We start from the raw sequence: 21,279 nt of genomic DNA, 5'->3' as shown, positions 1-21,279 counted from the left end.
AGAGTGTTTGCTGGGCAGGTGAGACTTCTGCCACAGCTTCAGAGAAGAAAGCCAGGAAGGGACTTCTGACAAGGGACTGGCTGGGAGTGATAGGATGAGAGGGAATGGATTGGAGCTGGGAGAGAGGAGACTGAGACTGGAGATGAGGAAGAAATTCTTTGCAGTGAGGCTGGGGAGACTCTGGCACAGGCTGCCCAGGGAGGCTGTGGCTGTGCCCTGCCTGGAGGTGTTCAGGGCCAGGCTGGATGAGGCCCTGAGCAGCCTGTGCTGGTGGGAGGTGTCCCTGCCCCTGGCAGGGGGTTGGCACTGGCTGAGCTTTGAGCTCCCTTCCAACCCAGCCCATTCTGTGATCTATGAAATCCACTCCTTGGAGATTTTTTGCTTCTCTGACCCCTGGGTGAGTTCTGCTGATCCTCAGCTTAGCTAAGCCTGCAAGAAGCCCAAGCAGCCTTCCTGCTGGGTTTGGCTGCAGGTTTGGTTTCCCCTGTCAAACCCTCCCCATCCCAGCAGGTTGATCACTGACTCCCATGCAGTGATTGGAGATGCTGAAGGCAAATTCATTAACACACCTGAGGGCCTTAAACATCCCCAGGATGGCAGAGGGAAGAAACCCCAGAGCTGTGCCCAGCAAAGCATTCCAGCAGACAGAGTCTTGCACTTACCTACAAGCTGTCCAGCTCTGGGCTCCCCAGCTCAGGAGGGACAGGGAGCTGCTGGAGAGAGTCCAAGAGAGGCTCCAAGGCTGCTGAAGGGACTGCAGCACTGCCTGGGGAGGAGAGGCTGAGAGCCCTGGGGGTGCTTAGTCTGGAGAGGAGAAGGCTGAGAGGGGATTTGATCAGTGTCTATCAATAGCTGAGGGCTGGGGGTCAGGAGGGAGGGCACAGGGCCAGGCTCTGCTCAGTTGCACCCTGGGACAGGCCAAGGGGCAGTGGATGGAAACTCCAGCCCAGGAGGTTCCACCTCACCATGAGGAGGAACTTCTGCACTGTGAGGCTCCCAGAGGCCTGGAGCAGGCTGCCCAGAGAGGTTGTGGAGTCTCCTTCTCTGGAGCCTTTCCAGCCCCATCTGGATGTGTTCTGTGTGAGCTGTGCTGGGTTCTGTGCTCCTGCTCTGGCAAGGGGTAGTTGGACTGGATGCTCTCTTTGGGTCCCTTCCAGCCCCTTCCACCCTCTGCTCTGTGATGCTGAGCTGAGGGCAGCCACAGCTGCGGGCAGGTACCAGGAGCCTTTCATCCCATGGGCTCTGAGCTGACAAGCACAGGGCTCAGCTACCTGCCTGAGCTCTCCTGGGGGCCTTAGAGCCTGCTGGCTGCAGCTGTGCTGCGGGGGGCCGGGGGCGGTGGGCAGGCCCTGCCTGGCGCCCCCGGCTCAGGCTCTGCCTCCCCGCGGCAGCCGCGGCAGCACCGGCAGGGAGAAGAACGACAAAGCCCTGCCCCCGGCCCTGGCCCGCCCCAGCGCCTTCCTGCGGGGCAGCAGCAGCAAGGAGCTGCTCCTGGACAACCAGGCGCAGGAGGAGCAGCGCAGGGAGATGCTGGAGACCGTGAAGCAGCTGACAGGAGGCGTGGAGCTGGAGAGGAGCGGCGCCGAGCCCGAGCGCGGCAGAGCCAAGGAGCCCGGTGAGCACCGCGCCCGGGGCAGCCCTGCAGAGCCTTGGGGCAGCCCTGCAGAGCCCTGGGGCAGCCCTGCAGAGCCCAGGGGCAGCCCTGCAGAGCCCAGGGGCAGCCCTGCAGAGCCCTGGGACAGCCCTGCAGAGCCCAGGGGCAGCCCTGCAGAGCCCTGGGGCAGCCCTGCAGAGCCCTGGGATAGCCCTGCAGAGCCCTGGGGCAGCCCTGCAGAGCCCTGGGGCAGCCCTGCAGAGCCCTGGGATAGCCCTGCAGAGCCCTGGGGCAGCCCTGCAGAGCCTTGGGGCAGCCCTGCAGAGCCCTGGGGCAGCCCTGCAGAGCCTTGGGGCAGCCCTGCAGAGCCCTGGGGCAGCCCTGCAGAGCCTTGGGGCAGCCCTGCAGAGCCTTGGGGCAGCCCTGCAGAGCCCTGGGGCAGCCCTGCAGAGCCTTGGGGCAGCCCTGCAGAGCCCTGGAGCAGCCCTGCAGAGCCCTGGGACAGCCCTGCAGAGCCCTTGGAGCAGCCCTGCAGAGCCCAGGGGCAGCCTTGCAGAGCCTTGGGGCAGCCCTGCAGAGCCTTGGGGCAGCCCTGCAGAGCCCAGGGGCAGCCCTGCAGAGCCTTTGGGCAGCCCTGCAGAGCCCTGGGGCACCCCTGCAGAGCCTTGGGGCAACCCTGCAGAGCCTTGGGGCAGCCCTGCAGAGCCCTGGGGCAGCCCTGCAGAGCCTTGGGGCAGCCCTGCAGAGCCCTGGGGCAGCCCTGCAGAGCCTTGGGGCAACCCTGCAGAGCCTTGGGGCAGCCCTGCAGAGCCCTGGGGCACCCCTGCAGAGCCTTGGGGCAACCCTGCAGAGCCCTGGGGCAGCCCTGCAGAGCCTTGGGGCAGCCCTGCAGAGCCCTGGGGCACCCCTGCAGAGCCTTGGGGCAACCCTGCAGAGCCCTGGGGCAGCCCTGCAGAGCCCAGGGGTAGGGCCAGCTGGCTGTGCAGGCCTGGGGAGGGCTGGCTGTGCAGGCCTGGGGAGGGCTGGCTCACAGGGGGGCACTGGGAGAGCTGGCAGCTGCCTCCCAAGGGCTTGGAGCACAGCTGGTTGGTGCAGACCTCAGCAGCTCCTCTGCAGGGGGCAGCAGGGCAGCACTGCACTCCTGCCTGCTCACACCCTGGCACTGCTGCTGCTGCCTTCTGGGCTCAGAGTCCCCAGCAGGGAGGGCCTGTGGGGATGGGCTGAGGGGCAAGGGTTTGGAACTGCAGCTGGGGAGGCTTAGGTTGGGGATCAGGAGGAAGCTCTGCACAGGGAGGCTGGGGAGAGCCTGGCACAGGCTGCCCAGGGAGGTGGCTGAGGCTCCATCCCTGCAGACACTCAGGCTCAGCCTGGCTGTGGCCCTGGGCAGCCTGCTCCAGCTGGAGCTGTCCCTGCTGCCTGCAGGGGCTTGGAGCAGATGACCTTTGGGGGTCCCTTCCAACCCAGGCAGAGTTGTGCAGGGCTGCCTCTGCGGTGCCCCCTGCCCTGCCCACCCTTGCCAGGGGTTCCCCAGGGCCCCAGCAGTGGTGAGGCTCTGGGGCAGAGCGTGGCTGGCACTCCAGTGTTGCCAGCAGGGCTGGGTGCAGCCTGGCACTGGCACCCCCTGGGGTGGCCTGGCACTGCTCAGTGCTGCAGCTGCCTCCTGCCAGCCTGAGCTGATTTGCTGGTGAGCAAACACTGAGGACACTGAGGGTGAGGTGAGCCTTTGTGATGAGCAGCTCTGCTCCCTGGGAACCCCCTGGAAACCTCTGCAGTGAGGAGCACCCCTCAGGTGGCACAGCACACACTGCTCTTGGGGCTGTGGCACTTTGGTGGGCACCAAGGTGGTGGGGGTGGGACCAGGAGGTGGCTTTGGGTTGCTGCCCATCACAGCTGGCACATCTTACACGTGCAGCACGTGGTGCCAGCTCAGGCTGCACTCACTGAATGCTGGCAGAGAGGGCTGAAGGTGCTGCAGCCTGAGTCCCTGCAGCTCTGCCCCTGTGGGAAGGCTGCTGAGGGGAATCAGCTCATGGCCTGGGCTGCACCAGAGGCAGGGAGAGCAGGGAGGGGATTCTGCCCCTCTGCTCTGCCCAGACCCCTCCTGCAGCATTGCTTCCAGCTCTGCAGCTCCCAGCACAAGAAGGAGCTGGAGCTGCTGGAGAGGCTCCAGAGGAGGCCATGGGGATGATCAGAGGATTAGAGAACCTCCCCTGTGGGGACAGGCAGAGAGAGTTGGGGCTGTGCAACCTGGAGAAGACTTCAGGGAGACCTCAGAGCAACCTTGCAGTGCCTGAAGGGCTCCAGGAGAGCTGGGGAGGGACTTTGGGCTGGGAGTGACAGGAGGAGGACAATGGCTTTGAGCTGGGAGAGAGGAGACTGAGAGTGGAGAGGAGGAAGAAACTCTTGAGAGTGAGGCTGGGGAGAGCCTGGCACAGGCTGCCCAGGGAGGCTGTGGCTGTGCCCTGCCTGGAGGTGTTCAGGGCCAGGCTGGATGAGGCCTTGAGCAGCCTGGGCTGGTGGGAGGTGTCCCTGCCCCTGGCAGGAGGTTGGAGCTGGCTGAGCTTTGAGCTCCCTTCCAACCCATTCTGTGCTCTATGAAATCCTGGGAGGTGCTGCAGGAGGAAGCAGCCAAGGGGGCAGTGAGCTGTGGGTGATGTGGGGCAGGAGCAGGGAGCTGTGGGGCAGCAACAGGGAGCTGTGGCTGCTGTGGGGCAGCAGCAGGGAGCTGTGGGGCAGCAGCAGGGAGCTGTGGGGCAGCAGCAGCCCTGCTCTCCTGGCCTCTGCTTTTGCTTTTCTAAGTGTGGTTTCTTTGGTCTCTTTTGCTCCCCCAGCCAAGCCTGAGGCTCCCCAGGCTCCAGCACAGGACAAACCTTCCCTGTCAGAAGAGGAAGTGGAGAGAAAATGCAAATCCATCATTGATGAGTTCTTGCACATTAATGATTTTAAGGTAAGCAAAATGAAGTCCTCCTGCAGGTGCCACAGAGAGCTCTGCCCTGCCCTGCCCTGCTCTGCCCTGCTCTGCCCTGCTCTGCTCTGCCCTGCCCTACCCTGCCCTGCCCTGCCCTGCCCTGCCCTGCCCTGCCCTGCTCTGCCCTGCCCTGCCCTGCCCTGCTCTGCTCTGCTCTGCCCTGCCCTGCCCTGCCCTGCCCTGCCCTGCCCTGCTCTGCCCTGCCCTGCTCTGCCCTGCTCTGCCCTGCCCTGCCCTGCCCTGTTCTGCCCTGCCCTGTTCTGCCCTGCCCTGCCCTGCCCTGCCCTGCTCTGCCCTGCTCTGCCCTGCCCTGCCCTGCCCTGCCCTGCCCTGCCCTGCTCTGCCCTGCCCTGCCCTGCCCTGCTCTGCCCTGCTCTGCCCTGCCCTGCCCTGCCCTGCCCTGCTCTGCCCTGCCCTGCCCTGCTCTGCCCTGCCCTGCCCTGCCCTGCCCTGCCCTGCCCTGGCCTGCTCTGCTCTGCTCTGCCCTGCCCTGCCCTGCCCTGCCCTGCCCTGCCCTGCTCTGCTCTGCCCTGCCCTGCCCTGCCCTGCCCTGCCCTGCCCTGCTCTGCCCTGCCCTGCCCTGCCCTGCCCTGCCCTGCTCTGCCCTGCTCTGCCCTGCCCTGCCCTGCCCTGCCCTGCCCTGCCCTGCTCTGCCCTGCTCTGCTCTGCCCTGCCCTGCCCTGCCCTGCCCTGCCCTGCTCTGCTCTGCCCTGCTCTGCTCTGCTCTGCTCTGCCCTGCCCTGCCCTGCCCTGCCCTGCCCTGCCCTGCTCTGCCCTGCTCTGCCCTGCCCTGTTCTGCCCTGCCCTGCCCTGCCCTGCCCTGCTCTGCCCTGCTCTGCCCTGCCCTGCCCTGCCCTGCCCTGCCCTGCCCTGCTCTGCCCTGCCCTGCCCTGCCCAGCTCTGCCCTGCCCTGCCCTGCCCAGCTCTGCCCTGCCCTGCCCTGCCCTGCTCTGCCCTGCCCTGCCCTGCCCTGCCCTGCCCTGCTCTGCTCTGCCCTGCTCTGCCCTGCCCTGCCCTGCTCTGCTCTGCCCTGCTCTGCCCTGCCCTGCCCTGCCCTGCCCTGCCCTGCCCTGCCCTGCCCTGCTCTGCCCTGCCCTGCTCTGCCCTGCCCTGCTCTGCTCTGCCCTGCTCTGCCCTGCCCTGCCCTGCCCTGCTCTGCCCTGCCCTGCTCTGCCCTGCCCAGCTCTGCCCTGCCCTGCCCTGCCCTGCTCTGCCCTGCCCTGCTCTGCCCTGCCCTGCCCTGCCCTGCCCTGCCCTGCCCTGCCCTGCCCTGCCCTGCCCTGCTCTGCCCTGCCCTGCTCTGCTCTGCCCTGCTCTGCCCTGCCCTGCCCTGCCCTGCTCTGCCCTGCCCTGCTCTGCCCTGCCCAGCTCTGCCCTGCCCTGCCCTGCCCTGCTCTGCCCTGCCCTGCTCTGCCCTGCCCTGCCCTGCCCTGCCCTGCCCTGCCCTGCCCTGCCCTGCCCTGCTCTGCCCTGCCCTGCTCTGCCCTGCCCAGCTCTGCCCTGCCCTGCCCTGCCCTGCTCTGCTCTGCCCTGCCCTGCCCTGCCCTGCCCTGCCCTGCTCTGCCCTGCCCTGCTCTGCTCTGCCCTGCCCTGCCCTGCCCTGCCCTGCCCTGCTCTGCTCTGCCCTGCCCTGCCCTGCCCTGCCCTGCCCTGCCCTGCTCTGCTCTGCCCTGCCCTGCCCTGCCCTGCCCTGCCCTGCCCTGCCCTGCCCTGCTCTGCCCTGCTCTGCCCTGCCCTGCCCTGCCCTGCCCTGCCCTGCTCTGCCCTGCTCTGCTCTGCCCTGCCCTGCCCTGCCCTGCCCTGCCCTGCTCTGCTCTGCCCTGCCCTGCCCTGCCCAGCTCTGCCCTGCCCTGCCCTGCCCTGCCCTGCCCTGCCCTGCTCTGCCCTGCCCTGCCCTGCCCTGCCCTGCCCTGCTCTGCTCTGCCCTGCCCTGCCCTGCTCTGCTCTGCCCTGCCCTGCTCTGCCCTGCTCTGCCCTGCCCTGCTCTGCCCTGCTCTGCCCTGCTCTGCTCTGCCCTGCTCTCTCTCCAGGGCCAGAGGCTCTGCCAGGCCTCCCCTCACACACAGCTGCAGGAGTGGGGCTCTGGGTTGTGCCAGGCCAGGGTCAGCTTGCAGAGTAGGATAATTTCTCCCCAGCAAGAGTTCCCAGGCCCTGCCCAGGCTGCCCAGGGAGGGTGGTGGAGTCCCTGGAGGGGTTTAAAGGCCACCTGGGAGGTGGCTTGGTGGCAGTGGCTGAGCAGCAGTGCTGGGGCTGTGAGCTCTGGGGGAGAGCTTGGAGTGGATGAGCTCAAAGGTCTCTCCCAAGCTCTGCAGTGCTGTGAAGGTTTGGGCAGCAGCAGCTCCCAGAGTGGTTTCAGGAGAGCTGTCCCTGGAGCTTGTTTGCTGCCCACTGCTAACAGGAGAAGGATCCTGCCCCTGGGCTCTGCTCTGCTCAGGCCTCACCTCCAATCCTGCCTCCAGCTCTGCTGTCCCCAGCAGCAGGAGGACACAGAGCTGCTGGAGGGAGCCCAGAGGAGGCCACAGAGATGCTGCCAGGGCTGGAGCAGCTCTGCTGGGAGCACAGGCTGAGGGAGCTGGGGCTGTGCAGCCTGCAGAGGAGAAGGCTCCAGGGGGAGCTCAGAGCTGCTGCCAGGAGCTGAAGGGATCCTGCAGGAAGGCTGCAGAGAGACTTTTGCCTGGGGGTCTGAGCCAGGCCAAGGGGGAAGGGTTTGGAGCTGAGGCAGAGCAGGGTTAGAGTGGAGCTGAGGAAGAAGTTCTTCAGTGTGAGGCTGCTGAGGCTCTGGCACAGGCTGCCCAGGGAGGCTGTGGCTGCCTCCTGCCTGGGGGTGTTGAAGGCCAGGCTGGGTGAGGCCTTATGCAACCAAGCCTGGTTGAGCTGTCTCTGGGCATGGCAGGAGGTTGCAGTAGATGATCTCTGAGCTCCCTTCCAAGCTGAGCCATTTATGACTCTCTGAAGAGCTTTCTGGGCTTGAAGCTCAAGAGCAAAGCTCTCTCTGCAGTCAGCCCTTCCCACCCAGACCTTTCTCCCATGCTCTGAACTCACCCAGCTCATGGCTTCAGGAGCTTGTGAAGGTGTCAGAGGGTAGAGAGGCTCTGCAGAGGGCCCTGGACAGGCTGGAGAGATGGGCAGGGGCCAAGGGCAGGAGATGTAACAAGTCCAAGTGCCAGGGGCTGCACTTTGGCCACAACAACCCCAGGCAGAGCTACAGGCTGGGGGCAGAGTGGCTGAGAGCAGCCAGGCAGAGAGGGACCTGGGGGTAGTGGGGGAGAGCAGCTGAACATGAGCCAGCAGTGTGCCCAGAGGGCCAAGAAGGCCAAGGGCATCCTGGCCTGCAGCAGGAAGAGTGTGGCCAGCAGGAGCAGGGAAGTCCTTGTGCCCTGTGCTCAGCACTGCTTAGGCCACACCTGGAGTCCTGTGTCCAGTTCTGGGCTCCTCAGGTTAGGAAAGAGGTTGAGCTGCTGGAAGGTGTCCAGAGAAGGGCAAGAAAGCTGGGGAGGGGTCTGGAGCACAGCCCTGGGAGGAGAGGCTGAGGGAGCTGGGGTTGCTTAGCCTGGAGAAGAGGAGGCTCAGGGGAGACCTTCTTGCTCTCTCCAACTCCTTGAAGGGAGGTTGGAGCCAGGTGGGGGTTGGTCTCTTCTCCCAGGCAGGCACCCAGCAGCAGAACAAGAGGACACAGTCTCAAGCTGTACCAGGGAAGGTTTAGGCTGGAGGTGAGGAGAAAGTTCTTCCCAGCAAGAGAGATTGGCCCTTGGGATGTGCTGTCCAGGGAGGTGGTGGAGTCCCCATCCCTGGAGGAGTTCCAGAGGGGATTGGATGTGGCCCTTGGTGCCGTGGTTTAGCTGTCAGGAGGTGCTGGGGGTTAGGCCCTAGGCTGGGCTGGATGAGCTGTGAGGCTGATTCTGTGTTTGTGTGCCTGCAGGAGTCACTGAGCAGCTCCATAGCAGTGGCCCTTTGGGAGGCAGGAGAGGCAGTGGGAGTACAGCTGGAGGCTTCCACTGGGCTCCCAAGGCAAGGAGGCAGCTAAAGCACCAACAGATACTGAGCCCAGCAGCCCAGAGGGTTTGTGGCCCCTGGGGCTGGGGCTGCCAGCACCTGCTGGCTGCAGGCTGGGGTTGGAGTTCTCTTGGCAGTGGATTTTTAGCTTCTGCAGGCAGCTTGCAGGGAGGCTTCCCCTGGCTGCAGAGCTGAGGGGTTTGAGCTTCCCCTCCAAGAACCTCCAGGGGTGAGGTGGCAGCACCAGGGAGCTGCTGGCTGGGCACCCTCAGAGCAGAGCTGCTGCTGGCACCTCCACTTCCAGTCAGGAGGAGGATTCTTGCCATGGAGTCAGAGAATCATTAAGGCTGCAGAAGATCTCTAGAGATGAAAGCCAACCAGCAGCCCAACCCCACCATGGCCCCAAGGGCCATGGCCACAGGTTTCCTCAGCACCCTCAGGGATGAGGACTCCACCACCTCCCTGGGCAGCCTCTGCCAGTCCCTGACCACTCTGCTGGAGAAATTGTTCCTCATGTCCAACCTAAACCTCCTTTGGTGCAGCCTGAGGCCTTTTCCTCCTGTGCTGTCATCCCCCCCTGGCCCCAGCCTCTTTTCAGGGTGTTGTAGAGAGCCAGAAGCTCTCCCCTGGGTCTCCTATTCTCCAGGCTGAGCAACCCCAGCTCCCTCAGCTGCTCCTCACCAGCCCTGTCCTCTAGAGCCTTCCTTGCCCTTCTCTGGACCTCCTCAATGTCCTTCTTGGAGTGAGAGGCCCAAAACTGAGCCCAGCATTTCACCAGGGCTGAGGCCAGGGGGGCAATCCCTGCCCTGGCCCTGCTGGCCACACTCTTACTGACCCAGGCCAAGCTCCTTGTGCTGGGCTGCTTTGGGGCCATGGCTGGTTATGATTGTGTGGAGCAGAGAAATCCTCCCCTTGGGTTCCCCATGAGCCCCAGGCCCCTGCCTGGGCAGGAGGAGTCAGGGGTGGTGGCACTGCCTAAGCCAGGAGTCTCCTGGCCCTCTGCTGGTTGCTTGGAGTTCAGAGCCCAGCCCCTGGCTGCCTGGGGCTGGGAGCTGCTGCAGGTTCTCTGCTTGGGGGTGCAGTGCTGTGTTTTTCATGGCTGGCTGGGAAGAGAGGTGAGCTGTGGGAAACAAGAGCAGCCCTGGGTTAAGAGGGCCCTCAGCTGGAGGCAGCTGCTCTGTCTTGGGGGCTGCTGGAGAAGGAGAAGCTCTTGGTGCTCTGCACAGGCTGCAGGGCTCCAGCTGCAACTGCCCTGCCTGGTGACTGGGGATGGCCCAGGAGGGGATGGCCTCAGGCTGCACAGGGCAGCTTTAGGCTCAGGCTGGACAGCAGCAGCTTGGGCTTTGGCACTGACAGGGGTCTGAGGCACTGGCCCAGGCTGCCCAGGGAGCTGCTGGAGTCACCTCCCTGGAGGGGCTGAGAAGCTGTGGAGATGTGGTGCCTGGGGACATGGCTTGGTGGAGCAGGGGTAAGGGTTGCAGTGATGATCTTGAAGGGCTCTGCCAACCTCCAGGAGTCAATGGAACCAGCTGCTGACCCTTCCCTATGGCTCCTCCCTGCTGCCACCCAGAGCCTTCCATCAACCCCAGCAGCAGGACACAGCACAGCCCTGTGCTGAGCCATCCCCCCCTGCTTTGATGCAATTCCACCCAGCCCTGCTGAGGTTCTACCCACCCTGCAGACAGGCAGAGGAGAATCTTCCCTCCAGCTGCCAAGAGCAGCCAGCCAAGGCAAGAGGAAAGTGCCCCAGGCTCAGCCACACCCCCCCAGAGCTCCTCACACCCCTCCTGGCCCACAGAGAGCCTGGCAACCAGAGCTGGCCTTTGCCAACCTCAGTGGTTCTGAGAGGGAGATCAGACATGAGGGAGGCTCTGGCACAGGCTGCCCAGGGAGGCTGTGGCTGCCTCCTCCCTGGAGGTGTTCAAGGCCAGGCTGGGTGAGGCCTTGGGCAGTCAAGTGCAGTTGGGAGGTGTCCCTGCCCATGGCAGGGGGTTGGAGGAGATGATCTGTGAGGTCCCCTCCAGCCTGAGCCCCTCCATGGCTCTGTGCTCACATCCCCCCAGGGCAGTGCCTGTGTCCCATGCCCCCAGCACTGCTGCAGGCTGCAGCTCAGAGCTCTGTGGTGGCAGCAGGGTCAGGTGGTGCCATGGCCACTTGTCCATCCTGGAGCACAGTGATGGAGGAGCTCTGACCCCAGCCTGTGCTCTGGGACCAGCAGGGCCCTGGCCTGCAGAGCAAAGCCCTTCCAGGCCTGCAGGCACAGCTCTGGGCTGCCAGCTCCTGCACAGCCTAAGCAGAGAGCCAATGTCCCCAGCCAGGGAGCTGTGGGGGCAGGAGGTCAGTGGAAGGTCTTTGCTGTGGCAGTGGAGATGTCTGCAGTGGGACCCTGAGTGCTTCTGTGGCAGTCCCTGAGGGGCTTTGTTTGTTAGGTTACACAGAGCACAGGCCAGAAAGGAGCTCCACAAGGGGACCCTCCAGGTGCTCCCCAGCTGTCCTCTGCTTCTTGATGTGGTGTGGAGGAGGCTGAGGGCAGGGCAGACCTCATTGCTCCCTGTGGCTACCTGAAAGGAGCTGGGGGTTGGTCTCTTCCCTCCCATATCAGGTGGTAGGACAAGAGGAAATGGCCTGAAACTGTGCCAGGGGAGGCTCAGGGTGGACCTGAGGAACAATTTCTGTGCTGCAGGAGTGGTCAGGGGCTGGCACAGGCTGCCCAGGGAGGTGGTGGAGTCCCCAGCCCTGGAGGTGCTGAGGAGCCCTGGGGCCATGGTTGGGTGGCCATGGTGGGGTTGGGTGGCTGCTTGGACTGGGTGAGCTTGGAGAGCTTCTCCAGCCCCAGCAGTTCTGTGCCTCTGAGTCTCTGGATCTGTGACAGGGACATTCCTGTGCCAGGTCAGAGCAGGAACCCAACCTGATGTCAGGGCCTCACCCAGGCCTCCCAGGGCAGTGGAGCAGTCCCCATCCCCAGAGGGCTTTCAGAGCTGTGTGGTGCTGGGGCCATGGCTCAGTGCTGCCCTGGCAGGGCTGGGGGCAGGGCTGGGCTCCAGGAGCTGTGAAAGGCTCTTCCAACCCAACCAACTCTGGGACTCTAGGAGCAGAGCAGGGGCTCACCACCAAAGCAGCCAGCAGCAGGCAGGGGAAATCTTCTCTCAGCCCCTGAGTGCTGGGTGTGAGCCCAGGCTGGCTGCTTGCATTTGCATCCCCTCTGAGCACCCTGAGAGGCTCTCTCTGCCCCTGGCTCTGGCAGTGGGTGTCAGCCTGCTGCAGCAGTGGCTGCCAGGAGAAGCTGAGGCAGCCTGGCTTCAGAGGGCTGTGGAAGAGCAGCAGAAAGACATCCAGAGGGAATGCCCAGCCCCTGGGAAGAGGCTGCCCAGGGAGGTGGTGGAGTCCCCAGCCCTGGAGGTGCTGAGGAGCCCTGTGGCCCTGGCAGCTGGGGCCATGGTTGGGTGGCCCTGGTGGGGTTGGGCTGCTGGCTGGACTGGGTGACCTTGGAGGCCTTCTCCAGCCCCAGCAGTTCTGAGAGTCTGTGAGTCTCTGCATCTGTGACAGGGACATTCCTGTGCCAGGTCAGAGCAGGAACCCAACCTGATGTCCTCCATGTGCCTGCCTTGGGATTTGGTGAAGGAGTAGGTGTGGTGGTGGCCCCCAGGAGACCATCTCCACCCTCTCACTGAGCAGCTGAGCTGCAGCCTCACTCTGCAGTTTAGGATTTGCTGCCTGTGTGCTGTGAATTCTGCTCTCTTCAGCAGGATTGCTGCTGCCCCTGTCCCCAGCCCCATGGCTAGCAGCAGTGCCAGTGTGCAGCAGTGCCAGTGTGCAGCAGTGAGTTGGGAGGAGGGTCCCCAGCCCAGCTCAGCAGCTTGGCCTGGCAGCTTCACCTCACTGCTCCCTGCCCAAGGCAAAACTGAGTCACAGAACCACAGAATGCTTTCTGCAGCCCCTGTCAGCTTTAGGCTGAGATCCTCAGTGGGGCTGGCTGGGGATTGGTGATGCATGCAGTGCTCTGCTTGCATAGAGGCACAGGATGACCCAGGCTGGAAGTGAGCTCAGAGCTCATCAAGTCCAACCTGTCTCAGCCTTCCCTATGAGACCCAAGCAAAGCTCCAGCAATTGCTCATCTGCTGCCTCTCCCTAAAGACATTTCCATCCTGAGAGAGACTCAAACCCCAGGTGGCCCTGGGCCAGAGCCCCCTGCTTGGAGCAGCCACTGGGCTGGATGAGCTCTGGGCTCTCCTCCAACCTTGGTCATTTGATGGCAGCAGCATTAAGTGCTCCAATGTCACTGCACTGAGGCCCAGCAGTGCCACTGCAGACTCAGACACAGTCACACACTCAGCCAGGCTGGAAAAGAGTCAGAGCTCATCAAGCCCAACCTAGGACCTAACCCCCAACACCTCCTGACAGCCAAACCATGGCTCCAAGGGCCACATCCAGTCCCATCCTGAGCACCTCCAGGGATGGGGACTCCACCACCTCCCTGGGCAGCACATCCCCAGGGCCAACAACTCTCTCTGGGAAGAACTTTCTCCTCACCTCCAGCCCTGAGGATTTCAGGGATGAGAGGCCATCATCACTGATGTTCCACTTCCTTGGAGAAGCAGCTTCTGCAGCAAGCTCTGCCCTGATGCTGGCTGCCTAAGAAGCCCTGCAGTAAACCAGGCCCAGTTTGTGCCTTGGTGTTTCAGAAGCCTTTGGCCAAGGACATAGATCATAGAATCAATAAGGTTGGAAGAGACCTCAGAGCTCAGCAAGTCACCCAGCACCTCCTGACAATTAAACCAAGTGCCACATCCAATCCCCTCCTGAACACCTCCAGGGATGGGGACTCCACCACCTCCCTGGGCAGCACATCCCAGTGGCTAACAACTCTCTCTGGGAAGAACTTTCTCCTCACCTCCAGCCTGAACCTCCCCTGGCACAGCTTGAGACTGTGTCCTCTTGTTCTGCTGCTGGGTGCCTGCCTGGGAGAAGAGAACCAACCTCCAGCCTCCCTTCAGGGAATTGGAGGGAGCAAGAAGGTCTCCCCTGAGCCTCCTCTTCCCCAGGCCAAGCCACCCCAGCTCCCTCCCAGCGGGTTGGGTCAGAAGGGAGCTCAGAGCTCAGCCAGCTGCAGCCCCCGCCGGGGGCAGGGCCCCCTCCCAGCAGCCCAGCCTGGCCCTGGGCGCCTGTGGGGAGGGGGCAGGCGTGGGCAGGCGGTGGCAGGCGTGGGCAGGCCGCGGCAGCCGTGCCCGGGGCCGGGCTGAGCGCTGTGCCTGTGTCCCCGGCGCAGGAGGCGACGCAGTGCGTGGAGGAGCTGAGCGCCCGGAGCCTGCTGCCTGTCTTCGTGCGAGTGGGAGTGGAGTCGACGCTGGAGCGGAGCCAGCTCACCAGGGACCACCTGGGCCAGCTCCTGCACCAGCTGGTGCAGGCAGGCAAGCTGAGCAAGCAGGACTTCTTCAAGGGGTTCGTACTCCCTGCGCCCTTCCCCTCGGCCGCCCGGGCTGGGGGTCCGGTCTGCCCCCGCCGCGGCCGCCCCCAGGGCCCCAGCAGGGTGGATCCCTCAGGGCGACCTCCTGGGAGGGACTTGGGAGTGGGTCAGGGGCTGGGGGCGAGGGCAGTGTGCTCAGAGGGATCCAGGTGGGTGTCTGCTTCACTTCTGTGCTGCCTTTGGCCCTGTTTGGCTCCTGGCAGAGCTCTGAATCCCGCTGAAGGAGGAGGGAGAGCTCAGGAGTCTCCAGCTGGGGTTAAGGCAGGAGGCTGTGCAGCCCCAGAGCCCTGTGCAGCCCCTGTGCAGCCCCTGTGCAGCCCCAGGGTCCTGTGCAGCCCCTGTGCAGCCCCAGGGTCCTGTGCAACCCCTGTGCAGCCCCTGTGCAGCCCCTGTGCAGCCCCAGGGTCCTGTGCAGCCCCTGTGCAGCCCCTGTGCAGCCCCAGGGTCCTGTGCAGCCCCTGTGCAGCCCCTGTGCAGCCCCAGAGCCCTGTGCAGCCCCTGTGCAGCCCCTGTGCAGCCCCAGGGTCCTGTGCAGCCCCTGTGCAGCCCCAGGGCCCTGTGCAGCCCCTGTGCAGCCCCTGTGCAGCCCCAGAGCCCTGTGCAGCCCCTGTGCAGCCCCAGGGTCCTGTGCAGCCCTTGTGCAGCCCCTGTGCAGCCCCAGGGCCCTGTGCAGCCCCTGTGCAGCCCCTGTGCAGCCCCAGAGCCCTGTGCAGCCCCTGTGCAGTCCCAGGGTCCTGTGCAACCCCTGTGCAGCCCCAGGGTCCTGTGCAGCCCCTGTGCAGCCCCAGGCCCCTGTGCAGCCCCTGTGTAGCCCCAGGGTCCCTGTGCAGCCCCTGTGTAGCCCCAGGGTCCCTGTGCAACCCCTGTGTAGCCCCAGAGCCCTGTGCAGCCCCAGGGTCCTGTGCAGCCCCAGGGTCCCTGTGCAACCCCTGTGCAGCCCCAGGGTCCCTGTGCAACCCCTGTGCAGCCCCAGAGCCCTGTGCAGCCCCTGTGTAGTCCCAGGGTCCTGTGCAGCCCCTGTGCAGCCCCAGGGTCCTGTGCAGCCCCAGGGTCCTGTGCAGCCCCAGGGTCCTGTGCAACCCCTGTGCAGCCCCAGGGCACAGCCACTATTGGACCTGGCTCAGCCATACACTGCCACTTAGCCTTACAGAGTGGCCAAGTCCCCAAGGGCTGAGGAGGAGAGCAGGCAGCAGGGCAGCAGCTGCAGTGTCAGATGGCTTAGACCTTCCCCAAGGGATCCTGAGGCTCAGCTGCTGCTTCCTGTCAGCTCTGGGTTCTGTGTTCCCAGCCTGGAGTTGCACAGGGGTCCAGCTGTGAAGGGATCCCTGCTCCCAGGGAGCTCCCTGGCACCCACTCAGTCCTCAGGAGGGCACAGAGCAGGCAAGGAAGCTGCTGAAGGGTCTGGAGAGCAGGGCTGGGGAGGAGCAGCTGAGGGAGCTGGGGGTGTTGAGTGTGGAGCAGAGGAGGCTGAGGGAGACCTCAGTGCTCTCTGCAGCTCCCTGAGAGGAGGCTGGAGCCAGGTGAGGGTTGGGCTCTGCTCCCTAGGAACAAGTGACAGGAGGAGAGGAACAGCCTCAGGCTGCCCCAGGGGAGGTTTAGCTTGGACATGAGGAACAATTTCTTCCCCTTGAGGATTGTCAGGGCCTCACCCAGGCCTCCCAGGGCAGTGGTGCAGTCCCCATCCCCAGAGGGCTTTCAGAGCTGTGTGGTGCTGGGGCCATGGCTCAGTGCTGCCCTGGCAGGGCTGGGGGCAGGGCTGGGCTCCAGGAGCTGTGAAAGGCTCTTCCAACCAAAGCAACTCTGGGACTCTAGGAGCAGAGCAGGGGCTCACCACAAAAGCAGCCAGCAGCAGGCAGGGGAAATCTTCTCTCAGCCCCTGAGTGCTGGGTGTGAGCCCAGGCTGGCTGCTTGCATTTGCATCCCCTCTGAGCACCCTGAGAGGCTCTCTCTGCCCCTGGCTCTGGCAGTGGGTGTCAGCCTGCTGCAGCAGTGGCTCCCAGGAGAAGCTGAGGCAGCCTGGCTTCAGAGGGCTGTGGAAGAGCAGCAGAAAGACATCCAGAGGGAATGCCCAGCCCTGGGAAGAGGCTGCCCAGGGAGGTGGTGGAGTCCCCAGCCCTGGAGGTGCTGAGGAGCCCTGTGGCCATGGCAGCTGGGGCCATGGTTGGGTGGCCCTGGTGGGGTTGGGTTGCTGGCTGGACTGGGTGACCTTGGAGGCCTTCTCCAGCCCAAATAATTCCATGACTGCAGAGAGCAAACTGGTCTGAGTCCACAGAGTCAGTGGTGGTCAAAAGGATGGGTTTGGGGTGGGCATTCCAGGAGGGATTGGGATTGAAGCCATTCCCAGAGGAGGGAAGGTGGTTGTGATGTCAGACAGGCAGGACCTGGGTGAAGCAGTGAGAGATGGAGCTGAGTGTGGCATGGAGAAGCTGAAACAGCTCCTGGAGGGCCTGAAAGGGCAAGGGAAGGTCAGGGGGCCCAGGAGAACCCCCAAAGCACTGCACTCAGTCTCCCCTGCCAGGCTGCTGTGGGATGAGCTCTGGACTCAGTGATCTTTGAGGTCTCTTCCAACCTTGGTGATACTGTGATACCTGACAGGACCCCAGCTTCTGGCTGAGTCACTTGGGGCAGCCTGGCTGGCTGAGGACACAAAGAACAAAGCAAAGGAGAAGTTCCCCAGGAGCCAGCAGAGCCTCCTGCAGCCCTCAGGCAGCTGTGTGCTGGCTGCAGCCAGAGCAGGGTGGGCAGAGGGCAGCAGAGGGGATCCTGCCCCTGGGCTCTGCTCTGCTCAGACCTCACCTCCAATCCTGCCTCCAGCTCTGCTGTCCCCAGCAGCAGAAGGACACAGAGCTGCTGGAGGGAGCCCAGAGGAGGCCACAGAGATGCTGCCAGGGCTGGAGCAGCTCTGCTGGGAGCACAGGCTGAGGGAGCTGGGGCTGTGCAGCCTGCAGAGGAGAAGGCTCCAGGGGGAGCTCAGAGCTGCTGCCAGGAGCTGAAGGCATCCTGCAGGAAGGCTGCAGAGAGACTTTTGCTGAGGGGGTCTGAGCCAGGCCAAGGGGGAAGGGTTTGGAGCTGAGGCAGAGCAGGGTTAGAGTGGAGCTGAGGAAGAAGTTCTTCAGTGTGAGGCTGCTGAGCCCCTGGCACAGGCTGCCCAGGGAGGCTGTGGCTGCCTTGAACACAAGGCCAGGCTGGGTGAGGCCTTGAGCAGCCTGGGCTGGTTGTGATCCATCCCTCCCATGGCAGGGGCTTGGGGTAGATGATCTCTGAGCTCCCTTCCAAGCTGAGCTAGGCTGTGATTCTCTGGGTTGGAAGCTCAGGAGCAAAGCTCTGTGTGGTCACTCAGCTGGCCCCCACAGTTCTCAGGGAGAAAGGGATCATGGCCAGCAGGAGAGCCACAGAGCTGATGTCCTTGTTCCAGGCCTGGGCAGGGACTTCACCTGCAGGCTTGGCCCAGAAGGAAGGATTGTGAGCAGCTCTGGAAGGCCTCTCTCCAGAGCTGGGGAGTGCTCTGTGCCTTGTCCTGCTGTGGTTTGTGTTCTGGGTGCAATCCTGCCCCTGCTGCCCTCAGCACTTGTGCTGCTGTGTCACACACCTCTGCCTGCTGGCACTTGGTGCTTCTGCCATCATCTCCCCTTCTGCAGGGCTGCATCATAGCACAGTCAGGGCAGGAGGGCTCCAGGCCTTCCAGGGTCTGTGTTTGCCAGCACAGCTCCTGGGCAGCTGTCAGCCAATGGTTTCCTGCTGGGACATCCAGGAGTGCTCTGAGTGCAGCTTCTGGATGGCTCGGAGAGGCCCTTGGCACACTCTGCCCCTGGGGCTGTGCAGACATTCCCTGCTGGCAGCCTGCAAGCACAGGAGGGGGCTGCTACCCTTGTGGAGCTCTTCATTGCTCACTCTTCTCTTTCCTCTTGTTTCCTCCTTTCTGCCTGCTCTCCCTCCCTCCCTCTTGCTCTCTCCCCTCCCTCCTCTTTCTCTCCTCCTTCCCTCCTCTCTCTCTCCCTCCCTCCCTCCTCTTTCTCTCCCTCCCTCCCTCCTCTTCCTCTCCCTCCCTCCCTCCTCTTCCTCTCCCTCCCTCCCTCCTCTTTCTCTCCCTCCCTCCTCTTTCTCTCTCTCCCTCCCTCCCTCCTCTTCCTCTCCCTCCCTCTTTCCTCTTCCTCTCCCTCCCTCTTTCCTCTTCCTCTCCCTCCCTCCCTCCTCTTCCTCTCCCTCCCTCCCTCCTCTTTCTCTCCCTCCCTCCCTCCTCTTCCTCTCCCTCCCTCCCTCCCTCCTCTTCTTCTCCCTCCCTCCCTCCCTCCCTCCCTCCTCTTTCTCTCCTTCCCTCCCTCCTCTTCCTCTCCCTCCCTCCTCTTCCTCTCCCTCCCTCCTCTTTCTCTCCCTCCCTCCCTCCTCTTCCTCTCCCTCCCTCCTCTTCCTCTCCCTCCCTCCTCTTCCTCTCCCTCCCTCCTCTTCCTCTCCCTCCCTCCTCTTCCTCTCCCTCCCTCCTCTTCCTCTCCCTCCCTCCTTCCTCTTCCTCTCCCTCCCTCCTCTTTCTCTCCCTCCCTCCCTCCTCTTGCTTGCTCTCCCTCCCTCTCCTCCCAGCCCTTTCCTCCTCTTTCTTGTCTCTCCCCTTTCCTCCCCCAGGGGATGTTCTCAGCTGCACATTTGCAGGCCAGGCCTCCCCTTGCCTGTACTGACATTTCTTCCCTTCCTCTTTTCAAGCTTCTCAGACACCCTGGAGCTGGCAGACGACATGGCCATAGACATCCCCCACATCTGGCTGTACCTGGCTGAGTTGGTGACCCCCATGTTAAAAGAAGGAGGAATCTCTATGAGAGAACTTATACAGTAAGCAAAGCTGTTCCCTTGCAGCCTGCCTGTGCTGTCTGCTCCCAGCCTGGCTCCCAGAGCAGCAGGGCTGGAGCTGCAGCCTCTCCAGGAGCTGCTGAAGTCCTTGCTGCAGGCTGTGGTGGGAGAGGAGCTCTCTGCTCTCCTGCTCTCCACTCAGCCCTCAGGCCTGAGCCTTTTCTCCAGGGATCTCCTGCAATCCTCCTTGGTTCAGCTGAGCCAAAAAGTCCTCCAGTGTGGTGCAGCTGGAGTGCACTGAGAGTGTGCTGAGGCTGGGAGAAGGGATGGCTTGAAGCTGGAAAAGGGCAGGTTGAGAGTGGAGAGCAGGAAGAAACTCATGGGAGTGAGGCTGGGGAGAGCCTGGTACAGGCTGCCCAGGGAGGCTGTGGCTGTCCCCTGCCTGGAGGTGCTCAGGGCCAGGCTGGATGAGGCCTTGAGCAGCCTGTGCTGGTGGGAGGTGTCCCTGCCCAGGGCAGGGGTTGGAGCTGGGGGATCTTTAGGGTCCCTTCCAACCCAACCCCTGGCAGGATTCTGTGTGCAGGGAGGGAGCTGTCAGGCAGCAGCCTCAGGGTGTGCTGACTGCCTGCAGGGTGCAGCTTCAGCAGACACAGAACCTGCCCTGCAAGGCTGGAGGCTGCTCCCAGGAGCAGAGCTGCTGTGTCTCACACATCTCCAGTGTGCTGGGGGGGATGCACTGGAAGCCAGCTGCAGGCTTCCCTTTAACTCTGCCTCTTGGGTGCAGAAAAGCCTTTGCCCCCCCCCAAAGAAGGGTCCTGCCACCCAGAAATCAGGGATTTGAGGTCCCAGAAAAACCCAATCCAGCCTCTGTGCTCAGCCCTGCTGTGGCAAGAGCTCTGCACACTGCAGCTGGCTCCAGCCAAACCCTGCACCAAACCCTCCTCCCCTGGCAGAGCTTGGAGCTGCTTCCCCTGCCTCAGCTTTGAGCACTGCTCCTTGTCTGGCAGTGGGATGAGGCTCAGGGAGACCAAGGGCCAGGTCCTGCACTTGGCTCACAGCAACCCCAAGCACTGCCACAGGCTGGGGGCAGTGGCTGCAAAGTGCCTGGGGAAAGGATCTGGGGGTGCTGGTGGGTGGCTGAACAGGAGCCAGGCTGTACCCAGCTGGCCCAGAAGGCCACCAGCATCCTGGCCTGGGGCAAAGCCAGTGTGGGCAGCAGGAGCAGGGCAGGGATGGTGCCCCTGGACTGGGCACTGCTGAGGCCACAGCTGCAGCACTGGCTTCAGATCTGGGCAGCACAGGGCAGGAGGCAGTGAGGGGCTGGAGGGTGTGCAGAGAGGAGCAGCAAGGCTGGGGAGGGCTTGGGAGGGCATCACAGAGGAGTGGCTGAGGGAGCTGGGGGTGCTCAGTGTGGAGGAGGCTGAGGGGAGACCTCCTTGCCCTCTGCAGCTGCCTGGAAGGAGGCTGCAGGGAGGCTGGGCTCGGTCTCTGCTCCCAGGTAAGCAGCACCAGGATGAGAGGAAATGGCCTGAAGGGGAGGGTGAGGTTGGACAGGAGGAACAACTTCTGTACTGAGAGAGTGGTCAGGGGTTGGAAGAGGCTGCCCAGGGCGGGGGTGGAGTCCCCAGGCCTGGAGGGGCTCAGGAGGTGTGGGGCAGATTGGGACACAGTGTGGTGGCCACGGTGGTGTTGGGCTGGTGGCTGGGGTGGATCTCCAGAGCTCTGTTCCAGGCTGAATGGTTCAGGGGGCTGCAGCTGTGGGGCCTCAGGATGTGCTGTGGTGGCTGGGGGGGTTGGGTTGTGGTTGGGCTCCATGACCTCAGAGGCCTTTTCCAGCCTGGATGGTTGGGGGGGGCAGGCCCCTGCAGGCAGGGCAGGTGCTGAGGATCCCTCTCTCTTTTCCTTGCATTCCAGAGAATTTAGCAAACCTTTGCTTCCTGTGGGAAGAGCTGGGGTCTTGCTTGCTGAAATCTTGCACCTTCTATGCAAACAAATGGTAAGTGCCCAGCTGAGCTGCCCTGAGCCTGCCCTGAGCCTGCCCTGAGCCTGCAGGCAGGGCATGTGCCTGCAGCAAAGCTCCACACTGCCCCCCTCCAGCTCCCTAGGCTGGGGGCCAGCCACTCCAGAGAGCCTTGGGAAGCTGCCTCCTCCCCCTCCTCCTCCTCCTCAGCCTCACAGCCTGGCCAGGTGCCCCAAAGCTCACTCTTGTATGGCTTTTATCTTCTCAGCACTGTTCCCCTTTGCAGCCACCTCTTCACCTTGCTTCTTGCAGGGGCCAGAGTGCTGCAGTGCTGCAGGAGGGAGCATCCCCAAGGCACTTCTGGGCTGGCCACAAGCAGCAGGGGCAGGAAATGGCTGTGAGAGAGCTGCTCCTGCAGAGCAGAGAGAGGTTCTGGGGGTGTGGATAAGCTCCAGGAGGCCTTCTCAGCCTGCTGGATGCTTGTCCAAAGTGACCCTGCCAGCTCTGGGGCTGGTGCCAGC

At 63.8% G+C, this 21,279-nt stretch overlaps 1 protein-coding gene across 21 annotated transcripts in view; it reads left to right on the top strand.

The window, feature by feature from the left end:
* Window positions 1–21,279, top strand: part of EIF4G3 (eukaryotic translation initiation factor 4 gamma 3) — a 228,978-nt gene that overhangs the window by 197,418 nt on the left and 10,281 nt on the right. For all 21 annotated transcript variants that reach the window (XM_068162751.1, XM_068162759.1, XM_068162756.1 and 18 more), the window contains 5 exons: window positions 1,392–1,615; window positions 4,426–4,541; window positions 13,822–13,994; window positions 18,715–18,840; window positions 20,713–20,794. In XM_068162751.1, the coding sequence (XP_068018852.1) occupies window positions 1,392–1,615; window positions 4,426–4,541; window positions 13,822–13,994; window positions 18,715–18,840; window positions 20,713–20,794 (721 nt within the window). The remainder of the gene's footprint in view (window positions 1–1,391; window positions 1,616–4,425; window positions 4,542–13,821; window positions 13,995–18,714; window positions 18,841–20,712; window positions 20,795–21,279) is intronic.

The sequence above is a fragment of the Melanerpes formicivorus genome, unplaced genomic scaffold (genome assembly GCF_026170545.1).
Source record: "Melanerpes formicivorus ecotype bairdi unplaced genomic scaffold, bMelFor1.0.p_v2 SCAF_67, whole genome shotgun sequence".
Lineage (NCBI taxonomy): Eukaryota > Metazoa > Chordata > Aves > Piciformes > Picidae > Melanerpes > Melanerpes formicivorus.
This window is presented reverse-complemented; position numbering and strand designations above follow the sequence as displayed.